This window comes from Oratosquilla oratoria, chromosome 40, assembly GCF_046742065.1.
Source record: "Oratosquilla oratoria isolate Oo_2021 chromosome 40, ASM4674206v1, whole genome shotgun sequence".
NCBI lineage: Eukaryota > Metazoa > Arthropoda > Malacostraca > Stomatopoda > Squillidae > Oratosquilla > Oratosquilla oratoria.
In genome coordinates, this window is record NC_134816.1 from 22,329,860 (window position 1) to 22,342,658 (window position 12,799).

The window sequence follows — 12,799 nt, forward strand, 5'->3', positions numbered from 1 at the left end:
ATCTTTTTCCTTAGACTTTCTACTCTTCTGTCTATTTTCTTCCCCGAATAAGATAGAGAATGCACAGTATTCCCGAACGAGTCCATATATTTTGGATATAAAAACTAACACATTACGATGTTTCGACTATACATCAGGTATTTTCAGGTAAATTTATTTTCTGAACTACATACAAGCTTATAAGATAACATTAGGAGAGGATGGGTCCAAGAGTGTTTAGGACGCGCGTGTGTGTGTGTGAATCACGTGTTGGACTCGTGATCGACAGCTATTTCTCTCCCGGAAGAGATCTCAGAACTCATATATGACCGATCTCTGGGTGATGATGTGACCTTACACGCACACACACACACCCAACTCCATGAAAGTTGGAGTAACGACTCGCAGCGCAGCGATACTGAAATTATTTCAGCCCTGGGCGGGATTCGAACCCGGACCGCCGTAGCGGCAGCCGGGAATTCTAACCACTGTGCCATCGAGTCGTATGTGTGTGTGCGCGTGTATGTGTTTCTTTGTTTATACATGAGAGCTATGAGTTTTTGTTAATGATCAATAGAAAGACTAAAATTTGTACAAGCGCTGAGTATTGGAAAGACACTAACAATTATCCTGTGACAAACTATTGATATTCTCGTAATTCCATTGCAAAAGATCATACGAAATTGCAGCATTTACGGCAAAATGCAAGAAAACAAATAGTGTTTTGTGTATACAGTAGGTGTATTTTATGCACATACATCAACATTATCAAAGTCATCAGTATGAATAATATTTGCTCTTAGCGTCATCCACTATCTCATCGCTTGATCATAGTCGTTGTTGATTGTCATGTAGATAGTCTTGGATAGTAGGGAAGGAAAAAGGGAGAAAGCGTTAGTAGATAGTCACATACAATGAAGTGGATAATAATTACTCCGACTTTTTTTTTTTTTTTTTTTTTTTTACGGACTGGTTCCCCGTTTTCTATGACTTGTCTCTCCACTCCCTACCGCCCACGCAATCCCCCCCCCGCTCACCTCCTTCCCCCCCCCACCGTCTCCCCCACCCCACCCCATCGTCACGCCGCGCCGCTCGTGTTAAACACTGACAACAGATATCGATCTAACGGTGTTCTTAATCGTTGTCTCGATTTTCACAGACCACTAAACCAGCCCCACAATAACCGGCAACGATCATTAAGTCTCCCAATACTTGGGAAGAAATGTTGAACAGTTGTCCATATTGTATTAATATACGATGATCAGTCACCGGTTGTCTGCTCTATATGAAAAAAAAGTTGAACCCCATAGACAGAGATCCTGAATCTGGGCCTGAATCGAGTGTCAGCCCCTTGGGGTTGCGTCTTCAGATGGTAGTGAAAATGTTGCGACGGGTTTTTAAGATGAGCGGCAGGGAGATGATTCTATATGACGTCTGTCTTGCAGGACCTTACATGCAGGTGAAAGCAAGCTCTTCAACAACAATGTGTCACAAACTCTACTTTATTATGTTGTTTGAGTTGCATGTATATGAAAAAAGACAGATTTATTTATCTATTTTTGTTTTATTTTATTTATCTTATTTTTTTAATCTATTATTTTATCTTTTATTATTATTATTTATTTATTCATTCATTTATTTATTTGTATTTTTTTTCAGAGTATAGTATATATATATATATATATATATATATATATATATATATATATATATATATATATCTACTCCAAGGTCTTTTCTTTTAAGTGCCGACTACAGTATATAGCAAAAATAAAGCTTTTTACTCTATGAGCATTGGGAACAGCCATTTTTTTCTTTTTTTCTTTCTGTTTCTTTTTCTTTTTTAGTGCCGATTGGGCACTGCTGGCCACAAATCCACAACCCCAAAGGCATCCGGCATTGATCTCTGGGCCCCAATAGATCTCTCAAAGAGTCGTCGTCGTTGGTCGTCTGGTCCTATTTTATAAGAACTAATAAGAAATAGTAGAGCTTATATGGAGTACAGGGCTTCTGCAGGAACAAGTGATCAAAAAGGGCCCAACGGCCTACAATCTCTTGTGAACTGACACATCATGTCTGATGAATCGAGCATTCCAGATAAAATTTAATTCCTCTACCAAATGATATTACTTTTTATGTCTGTGTGTACTTTTTCCCTTTTTATTCCATTTACTTGCATCGTTTTATAATTATTATTTGTAAATCACCTTTAACTCCACTCATAGTTAAAGCTATCTGTTAGCGTTCTTGTGGTGTACATGTACCCCACAAGTATGCTTGTAAATGCAAGTGTATGCATGACAGAGTTGTGTGGTAGTTGATCTGACTCAATAATCGAGAAGGCCAGAAAGGGTCATCGCAATAAGGTCGCGTCTGGTCAGGCTTCAAGTCAGTCCCTTGCATATATACTACCTGCCCCGAGCGGGCAAGACAATTCAACTTCAGACATTCTCTCAGTCAGTCTGACCTCTGCACTTGTAGCGCGTCACTAGGCCTTCGCGGTCGGTCCCTCACTTGGGGACCACGCCACGTTAGTCCTTAGGCCGACGCACACGTATCTACTAGAATAAACTATACAACGAAACTGCGCATCACTCCCCCTACGTCACCATTGGCCCAGATAACACACACCCATATGTTACATTGTAACGCTAATTTCATTAACTCTTAGCGCGATTTTATTCAGATCAACGACTATGGCACCTGGTGAGGGCAAGTCCCCCGAGGCCTGGCCGGAGATGAAGGTTCCACTGAGGTATTGGCACGTGGTATTCGATACACTTCAAGGATTTTCCAAGAACACTTCTGTGGGTGGAATCAGCAACGCCTACAGGTAAAGTCAGATTTACCAGATGAGAAAGTACGTCGTGTCACCTGGTATTCATATTCTTTTCCTTTCCTCTCTCATAAAAACATAAGAATGGAGGAGACTGCAAGAAACCATACGGCAGTTCCATCTCCCTTACCGCCTGTCATCCATATCCATAAAGTTATCTCATCTTTTCTCGCAACAACCAATTGTTTCAGCGCCCACTATATGGTTGCTAAGTTACTCATTTCGTTCACTTTTACCACTATACTGCATTCACTTTTAATTTCTCTTTCAGGTGATGGTCAGGCATCCTATCCCTTTCTCCCATTAACACAATCACACCAAGGACTCTTCCAATCTTCCTTTATAGACACCACTACATAATCCTTTAATACCCTCTCGACTCCCCTTCCATCAACCACCTTGTCCCAAGTATACTCATGCATGTCTTTCTTCTTACACACTGTATTATCATCTGTTCTCATTTGGTACACATTCAGGTTTAAGAAAGAAAATAGGCAAGAATTGGTTTATCCACATAATGGTCAACGAATGAAATAAAATTAGTAACCATGTAGTGGGCGCTTAAATAATTAGTTGTTTTAATAGAAGATTAGGTAAATTTATGGATAGAGGTGACAGGTTGGTAAAGGATACGGAACTTCGTGTTATAGGCCTTATTGTCTCTTGCAATCTCCCCTATTCTTTTATCATTATGTTCTTATGTACTCTTTTCTCCTACTGACAGGTCCCTTCATACCATACGTCGATTGGTCTGGCTGTCACTGTTCCTCGTTGGATGTTATTTCACTGTCAAGGACGTGGTTGGCGTCTTCAATGAATACTTCAGGTTGGTGGTTTCCTTCTTCACATGTTCCTGTACATTTAGCTGCGCATTGGTCTCTCATCCCCTTAGTTCTAGGTTCGAATCCCCCACTCCTCTCCGATTCCCAGCAGTGACTGTTACCTAACCCAATTGTCCCTAAAGCACATAGGGTAAAAGGGGACGGCTTCGGCCGCGATTACTCAGCGCCTCCTGGTGTAGGCTCCTCAAACCTTCTTGTACCTTTAGCAAACACTACTAAGCTTCAAGAACTTCCCCCCCCCAACAGAAAGAAATCGTTTGATGTTAGCCAAAACAAAGTCAATTGCGTTACGGTGTAATTAGGGTCAGGGAAGATTGTCATATCCAATTTGGTAGAGAAAGACCGTGTAGCTGATTAAAATAGCTTTGTGTTAACCAGAATGAAATACTGAAGTACGTCACCGTTGATCATGAACGTCTTCACCCACTATCTCCCGCTGTTTGGATGTTCTTTCAGCTAAATGATAGACACAATGGGGGTGATGGCAATGGTGGTGTGGTGATGGCGATGGTTGTGGTGGTGGTAGAGAAGGTGATGGGTGTAGTGAAGAAAGTGGTGGTGGTGGTGGTGGAGTAGAAAAAGGATCATCTGGAGGAGGAAGAGGAGAAGAACAAGTAAAGTCTAAATGTTAAAAAATCAACTCTTTTTTTTTCAGTTACCCTGTGATTACGACAGTAGGCGTCAGTCATAAGGAAACAGTCACTTTCCCTGCTGTCACCGTCTGCAACCAGAACCGGATCCGGTGCTCGATGCTGATCAAGAGCGCCTTCAACGCCTCCTCCGGGGTTGACTCGGACTTGCTCAAGATCTCCGGATGTATGGACACCATGGAGTCTTGTGAAACCGTCTGGGAAGAGATTATTTCTGCTGGAAACGTGGACCCCACGGGGCTGTACGAAGACTCGCCGTGTCATTATGACTGTGAGTTTTTGAGATCCTGGATGATGGATCTCGAAGGTACTCAAGAGACCCAAGACCTTGCGAAGCAGCTCCTCGACTTTGGAGGATGCGAAGATGACCACGATCACCATATGTGGACGATGTCCTCATCTCAACAGTCGCCTATGGCAGAAACCCCAGTGTCCACAGCAACACAAGAAACACAGGCAGGAGGATCAAAGCAACAAACGCAGAGCACACAGCAAAAATTACCATCTCTGAGTACGCTAGAGCCGACAATACCATCACTGCAAACAGCATCACCAACACAACAAGGAACCGAATCAACACAGGAAACTACAGAATCCACACAACAGACACTAACAGAAGAGTTTCCAGCGCAGGAAGGTCAGTCACCACCAGAGGAAATCGGAACGGTAAGTCAATCTAACTCTAAATCTGGTATGAATAATTCTCTGGCCTTGATTTTAATTAGGGGCCAGTCACACCAAGCTTACGACCTGTTTCCGACCACCGGCGACCAGGTGCTCGCCAGCCAGTTGCAGTTTGTCTTTGGAAGTCGCTGGTAGTCGGTAACAAGACAGATAAATAGATAGATCGATAAATAGATATATTACAACACACACTAGATAGTCCCCAGCACTTGAATTTTTATTTTATCAACCACATTAACTTTTTACATTTCAATTCCTTGCATAGGTTTTGTATCGCCGACCGATCGCTTGATTTTTGGTCAAAGGGGGTCGGAAACAGATGTAACTGGGGCGTTAATGTAGAAGACGTTGTTATACTTAACCACTTCCATACCCTCTGATGTATCCAACTATTTATTCTTTATGTCACCTACCCTCTCTGACTCTGAATCTAGTCCGGAGACTATGTGCCGGCCCCTAGGGGCCACACCTCGATAGACAGATCCGCCATGTGTAGGACATCTTCTCTCCCATCTACACACACTGGATTTCCTAAATGCTAGAAAACGATCAACAAGACAACTGCTTCAACACTATCAACAAACCACATATGACATTCTGTACGTCATCACTGCATTCATTACTCACATAAGATGCAATACATGAACTCCCTACAGATCACTAACCACTTAGGAATCACCATGAAATTATTTGTCCATAAACTACCACAAAACAGACAGGAAATCTGAAGAGAGGTGGGGAAAAGAGGCCTACTTAGATGTACAAAGAAATACAAACCAACATATTCACCACAGACTTGCCTCCCGATAAAATATTAGAAAGAACTAGTGGCGTATTCGGAGGCGTGCTGGTCTCGCATTCGCTTAGTTGTGGGTTCGAATCTCGCACTTCTCTCCGATTCATAGCAATGACCTGTCCCAATAGTTCCTAATAGACGTGCAGATAAGCGCCTCCTGTCGTAGGCTTCTCACCTTGTAGGAGCTGTTATCGTATATTCTTTCTTTCCCTGATGATTCGATTCAGAGCGGGTGGGGTGGGGGTGGGTATCGCTGTAGCCAAGGAGTTCAAAAAACGTTTGTGGTAGTTATCACGTTATGATTTTTTTTTTTTTTTTTTTTTTTTTTGAAGAGGAAAAAGAGAGCGGGTGGGGAGGGTGCATCATTGTCTCCAAAGGATAAAAAATATTGTGATAGTTATCACGTTATATATATATATATATATATATATATATATATATATACATATATATATATATATATATATGTACAACACTGAATGGGTCCCAGTGATTAGAGATACATTTTAACCACAATGCACTTTAATTCTAAGCCATCAAGGCCGACATGCAGAAATTGAAATGTGGTACTGCCAAGGACTCGAACCCCAGCATCCTCATGACAAGAGAGATATTGATAGCCTAGTTGGTAAGTCGCTACTGCACTTGCCATGAGGATGCTGAGATTCGAGTCGTTGGCAGTACCACATTTTAATTTCTGCATGTCGGCCTTGATGGCTTAGAATTGAAGTGTATTGTGGATGTTTATATATATATATATATATATATATATATATATATATATACATATATATATATATATATATATATTTATATATATATTTTTTTTTTTTTTTTTTTTTTTTTTCAGAGAAAAAAGAGACGAGCACCATCCATGCGCAACTCGTACGACGACAATGACTATTATGACGACGACTATTACCACAGCGATTTTGGGGGAGGTGAGTGATCTTATCAGAAGATCTATCAATTTATTCTCATACTTTTTTTTATTACTTTTCATTCCTTTAACAGTAAATTCAATTTGGAAAATCATACTTCAAATGTTGTTAGATTAGCGTAAATTAAGCCAGATGTTCTGTACCATTTTCAAGTATTCGCAACAATTCATGGAAAATTAGGCATTGGGCGGGAGACAGGGATGACCCATCATCCAAGAGGAGCTAAGATGTGAGGGAGGAAAGGGAGGTGGACGGGAGGGGAATGTGTGGGAGTTTTGACTTGGCTACCCCCTTATAAGGGGGAAAATCCCTTGGTATATGAATAGATAGATGGTATAAGTGAAATACACCCTACTCAGAAACAGGTACGTTAATCTTGACGTTTCGAGTCCTGCACGGGTTGTATACAAAGGAGGATCTAATTGTCTCACCTTTGTAACCCCTAAGGACAATCTCCGGATAGGATTCAAAACGTCGGACCGAATTTATTAAAGATCCTAACCCGTAAGTCTAGACATAAATCTTCAAAATAGAGGAGATTTTACCTAAATCCCTATGTTGGCGACCTAAATGCTTATGTCTGGACATAACCTCGACATTACGGACAGTTGATTTAGGTCAAATTTCCGCCATTTTGAAGATTCATGTCTATACTTAGGGGTTAGGATATTTCATAAATTCGGCCCCTGTTTCTGAGTTCGGTGTAGTTCACATATACCCCAAAAGGGTTCCTGAACTCCATTTTTTTTTTTTTTTTTTTTTTTTTTTAATAAAATAGACAATTCAGGAGTTTACTCCCCTTGGTATGGAGTACACACTTCACATTTGGAGTGATTCACTTCACTCAGTACTTCTGAGTAAGATAGAGTATTAAGCAGTATACTTATCAATACCCTTTTTCTTCAAGTTTTCCTTGCCTTTATGTGCACATATTGTTATACTAGGATAGAGGTTTTTAACTACAACATAATTGATGATGGTTGATATGGTTTAACATTACAAACTCACCCCTATCGGGTGACTATAAGAAATTATATTCCCCTTTAATCTTTGCCCTCGACACATGAGTCGTATGGGATATTGAATGCACGTTCTGCAAAGTCGACACCTTAGGGATTTTAGTGATATCTCTACGGACCAGAGTAACGCAGCATTATTCTATGACCGGAGACTATCTCCACTAAAATGTAAATATGTATATATATATATATATATATATATATATATATATATACTATTCCATGTAACCTGTGAAAGGTGACACCCGTGGCAAGGAATGTAAAGCCTTTTCGGATTTTTTTTTTTTTTTTTTTTTTTTTTTTTTTTTTTTTAAGCAAAGAGATTTACAGCATGGGGATGTAATCCCCTTCGGAGAAAGTCCCCAGGTACTCCCTATAAGAGAGAGGGTTCTCCGCCCTCTAAGGGAGAGTACGTGTCTGTGGTGACGCAGTCGCCGTATATATATGTGAATATGCCTATCTTTGCATGTCTGGTGTTGGGTTTACAATTAGATCATAGGCTTAGGATTTATCCAATAGTATTCGTGTGTTAGTTGTAGTTTTAAGTGTCTGGTTATTATTAGTGGGTGTGCCTTGACATGATGTATGAATTGGAGTTATAATTACGTAGTTTGGTAGGTATAAGGAAATGGTTAATAATTCTGTCTGGTGATAGTATATACTTGTTTCGGTAACTTTCCTTTGAGCAGTGGGGTGATATGTGTTGTATGTTTGGAAACGTGGAGTTCAGCAAGATTGGAGCTATTGCAAAAGGACCACTGCCTGTCGGGCACCTTTCATGCGTGTGGATCACGTGTCAGGCATGTGATATATCGTAATGGTTAGAAATGGTATATGGATACATCCCACCGTTATGTCGCCTTCCCCAAAGCTCTCCATAATCACCTTCATGATTCCACCTCTTCGGTGCGTTACCGTACCTTAAGGACAGAACCTCTGGTTACTCCTGACGAGAATCATTAACACCCTCGTCCTCCGCAGCGTCCCTCGAGGACATGGACAGCGGCTACAACGACCAGATGGAGTTTCTGACGATGTACTCAAAGATGGACCCTTCGGTCAGGGAGCTTCTGGGGCACTCGGCCGAAGAAATGATCTTCTCTTGCAGTTACATGGGCACCAAATGCTCCAGCAAGTAAGCTGAAGACCTTCTTGGAATCGGAGTCTCCTCGCCCCCCCCCCACCGCTGTACCCCCTCCTCCCTCTCCCCTCGTCCCCCAGTGTCCCTCCTCACCATCCCCGTCACCCTCTTCCCCTCTCCCCACTCCTCTCGTCCATTATTGTCGCCCCCCTCCCCCCCCCCCGCCGCCGTCTCTCCTCGTCCCCAATTAGATTAAAACATGAGTTCATATTTGGGCTGGAATTTACGACACGTACAGTTATGGGCTGGGATTTACTACACGTGTAGTTATGGGCTGGGATTTACGACAGGTTTAGTTATCCTCCCTGCCACGAGGGGACTCTATTCCTTTCAGGAAAACTCATGTTTTGAACTATGAGGTGTTCAGAAACAGAGGGGCATCCTAACCAGTATAAGTGGCGAGGATGCCTCTTTGTTTCTGGACGCTGGGAGGGGTTACGACTATGATACCAAGGGAGTCCCAATGGAGTGGATAGAATCGACTGGCGGTAGATGGAAGTAATTATTACTTTTGGTACTATCTGTACCTCTAAGCATAGGATAAGCTCATGTTATATATATATATATATATATATATATATATATATATATATATATATACACATAATATTTTTTGAGACGTGGTAGATTTAAGAATTTTATTGCCTTTTTATTTTTCATTTTATTATATTTTATCTTATTTTACTTGATTTTTTTCTATTTTATTTTATTCTATTCTATCATATTTTATTTTATTCTATTTTGTTTTATTTTATTTAATCTATCTTTTTTTTTTTTATTCTATTTTTTTTTTTTTTTTTTTTTTTTTTTTTTTTTTTTTTTTTTTTTTTTTTTTTTTTTTTTTTTTTTACATGTGGCTTCTTCTCGGCAGGGACTTCGCGACGGTGCACAGCAACAGTTACGGTAATTGCTTCAGCTTCAACAGCGCCATCATCGCCTCCGAGGACAAGAGTTCGGGAAAGCGGAAAACATCTCTCGTCGGCAAGAAGTTTGGTAAGGCGGAGTGAGAAAAAAAAATAAAAATAAATATAAATAATGATAATGACAATAATAATAGTAATGATATAATAATAATAATAATAGTGATAATAATAACGATGGTAATGATAATGGTAATGATAATGATTGATATTGATAATGAAATGGTAATGGTGACAATAATAATTATAATAATACATACATACATATACCAAGGCTTTTTCCCCCTTACAAGGGGGGTAGCCAAAAAGAAAAAGGCATAAAATCATTCTCACCCATTCCATCCCTGAATACACTCCACACCCCTCCACACTCCCTCTTATCTTAGCACCTCCTGAATGACGGGTCATCCCTGCACCTTGTCCACTACCCTGGGTCAGAAGCAGTGTCGCAAGACACAGCACATCCACAGCAAGGCCGCTTCATTAAATCGGCGACGCCCCCTCTCCGTCCCCCCATTGCATAAAATGAGAGGACGGGGAGAAATCCCTTCGGGCTGCGTCAAATTTTGCTCACACATACTACCTCACCCCCCATCCACCCGCCCATTCCACCTCATGCTATCACAACATCATTCATATACAACCACTCTCCATTCACCCCTGTCTTCTGTCCTCTCCCGTCCTTCCTCAACAGACATTCCCCTCTTCCCCAAAGCCCCCTTCACCCCATCCATCCACCTCATCCTAGGTGATAATAATAATAATAATATGATAATTAAAAAAAAAATAGTTATCAATCTAGAAATGAAAGTGTCTCCCATGTGGACGAAGTAGTCTATTGTTAACTAGAATAAAATCCATCCTTAAAGCAAACCCCACCTTTAAGCCACTCGAGATGTTCCTACATACCTTCCAGCGATTAAGAATCTTCGCTACATTAAATATGTAGCGCAGCAGGAGAATACTCCAAGCGCCGGTTTTTTTTTTTTTTTTTTTTTTTTTTTTTTTTTTTATCGCTCCTAAAGTTTGCCAAAATTAAAACTCAATAGCAAGACTACTCTCAACCTCTTTTGAGGGAGGTAAAGGTTGGGATACGAGAGTTCTACGTAGATACATGAATTTTAATATTAGGAAAATTCATGAGCGATATCCAACGTTAAAAAATAAAAATGAAAAAATAAAAAAATAAAAAATAAAATAAAAAACGGTGGTTGGAAGGATCATCCGAAGGTAAACTAAAATCCTTTTTTTCAAAAAACGTTCTCCATAAGGAGGCACCGGCCTTGGCACCTCTAGGATGGGTAGTTCATGACGCTTAACCGATTCATAATTAACAGAGCATTACTCTATGGGTCCTCACTTTCGCAGACCACTCCTACCAATTCAAGGTTTAAGAAGGAAATAGGCAAGAATTGGTTTACCGACAGAGTAGTTAAGGAGTGGAATAAACTTAGTAACCATGTAGTGAATACTGAGACAATTGGTTGTTTTAAGCGATGAGAAAATCTTATGGATAGGGATGACATGTTAAGGGACATGGAACTACCTAGTGTAGGCCTTATGGTCTCTTGCAGTCCCGTCCATTCTTATGTTCTTATAAATAAGTCTCTCTCAAGTTAACAAAACAAATGTTCTTATATTCTTATCAACAAGTCTCTATCAAATAAACAAAAAAAAATATTATGTCATTACTAACAAATCTCTTTCAAGTTAACGAAACAAAATAGCGCATTTACTCTTTCTCTCAATCCTCAGGTCTTAGTCTGAAGTTGAACGTGGACAGGAAGGAGTACCTGGGTTCGATCCTCTCCCCCCAGTCTGGAGCTCGGATCATACTTCACCATCCAAAGTCATATCCACTGATTGACCAAGAGGGAATTGACCTTTCTCCAGCTTTCGCGACCTCGGTGGCTGTAAAACAGGTACTGTATCCCGTTTTCTCAGAGAAGAAAATGTATAATGATTATATAGTACTAATCCCTATTATCTCTAGAAATTGTATTCTTATGTTGTTGTTGTTGTTGTTGTTGTTGTTAGGAAATGGAATGTGTGGGAGTGGTTTCTATGCCTTTTTCTTTTTGGCTACCCCCCGTGTAGGGGGAAAAAGCCTTTGGTATATGTATGTATGTATGTATGTTGTTGTTTCCTAGACTGTCTGTCCGAGCAGTCCCGTCTCCCCGTATTTTAATGTATATACCGCCGGTAATTGAGTATATAATGATTATACATTACCAGTCCTTAGTGTCTCAAAATGTTCTCTTAATGCATATGCCATTTCCCCTCCTGTTTAAATCCCCGATGTTTCTCTACCATTTTTTTTCTTTTTTTATTTTATTTTATTTTATTTTATTTTTTGTAAGATCTCTAAAGACTCCTTTGCTTTTTTCAGTTTCTCTTAAATTTTTCCTAAAACCGTTTTTGTTCTTCCCTTCGTGCTTCTTTTTCATTTTGCAAGAAACTTCCTTTTTATAACCAGCTGTTTCATTGTTCTCTTTGAAAAAAAAGTGTCCTCTTCTTTCTCTTTCGCTTCTCCAAGATCCCCCTTGCTTCTTCAATACGCTACTGTGTCAATTTCCCTACCCTTTCTTTCTTTTTCCTCCATTTATTTATTTCTCAAATCCTCTTCCAGAACCCACATAGATGATTTCCCCAACAACATGCTGCCCCCTTCTCCCGCCCCCAGAGTCTCAACGTTCCTCCCGATATCATTGTGAGCCAAAGTCCAGCCTATTTCCATTCCAGCTGTTTTCTAATTCCAGCTCATTCTGGAACGCCTGGAGGACCCTTATCAATCTTTCTGCTTCAAAGACTGGAACAATACCATCTACGTGCCGATGGACGCCAAAGAGATGTTCCGTGAGGGATACACTCAACAGGTGAAGTCATCAAATCGGAGTTAGCTCGTAGCGCAAGCAATGTGGGTACAAATCACTGTCCATCACAAGAGGTTGTGTGTGCGTGTGTGTGTGTGTGTGTGTGTGTGTGTGGAGG

General features: G+C 40.4%; 3 protein-coding genes across 3 annotated transcripts in view; all 3 read left to right on the forward strand.

Moving 5' to 3' along the window:
* The first annotated feature begins 2,319 nt into the window (after positions 1-2,319).
* Positions 2,320-8,710, forward strand: ppk12 (pickpocket 12). The gene is made up of 5 exons (XM_076176930.1): positions 2,320-2,812; positions 3,540-3,641; positions 4,313-4,973; positions 6,638-6,728; positions 8,619-8,710. The coding sequence occupies exons 1-5, from the start codon at positions 2,676-2,678 to the stop codon at positions 8,708-8,710; spliced, it is 1,083 nt and encodes a 360-aa protein (XP_076033045.1). The 5' UTR covers positions 2,320-2,675.
* Positions 8,166-12,218, forward strand: LOC143020504 (epithelial sodium channel subunit gamma-like). Its single transcript, XM_076176932.1, has 4 exons — positions 8,166-8,882; positions 9,760-9,881; positions 11,564-11,730; positions 12,198-12,218. The coding sequence occupies exons 1-4, from the start codon at positions 8,743-8,745 to the stop codon at positions 12,216-12,218; spliced, it is 450 nt and encodes a 149-aa protein (XP_076033047.1). The 5' UTR covers positions 8,166-8,742.
* Positions 12,219-12,413: 195 nt separating this feature from the next.
* Positions 12,414-12,799, forward strand: part of LOC143020612 (uncharacterized) — a 1,456-nt gene continuing 1,070 nt past the window's right edge. Inside the window, exon 1 of the mRNA XM_076177052.1 lies at positions 12,414-12,684. Within this exon, the coding sequence (XP_076033167.1) occupies positions 12,449-12,684 (236 nt within the window). The 5' untranslated portion in view covers positions 12,414-12,448. The remainder of the gene's footprint in view (positions 12,685-12,799) is intronic.

Coding starts and splice junctions, on each gene's coding strand:
- ppk12 (XM_076176930.1), top strand. CDS start 2,676: ATGGCACCTGGTGAGGGCAAGTCCCCCGAGGCCTGGCCGGAGATGAAG. Junction 2,813..3,539: donor GGAATCAGCAACGCCTACAG/GTAAAGTCAGAT, acceptor TCCTACTGACAG/GTCCCTTCATACCATACGTC. Junction 3,642..4,312: donor GTCTTCAATGAATACTTCAG/GTTGGTGGTTTC, acceptor TTTTTTTTTCAG/TTACCCTGTGATTACGACAG.
- LOC143020504 (XM_076176932.1), top strand. CDS start 8,743: ATGGACAGCGGCTACAACGACCAGATGGAGTTTCTGACGATGTACTCA. Junction 8,883..9,759: donor GGCACCAAATGCTCCAGCAA/GTAAGCTGAAGA, acceptor TCTTCTCGGCAG/GGACTTCGCGACGGTGCACA. Junction 11,731..12,197: donor CCTCGGTGGCTGTAAAACAG/GTACTGTATCCC, acceptor TGCTTTTTTCAG/TTTCTCTTAAATTTTTCCTA.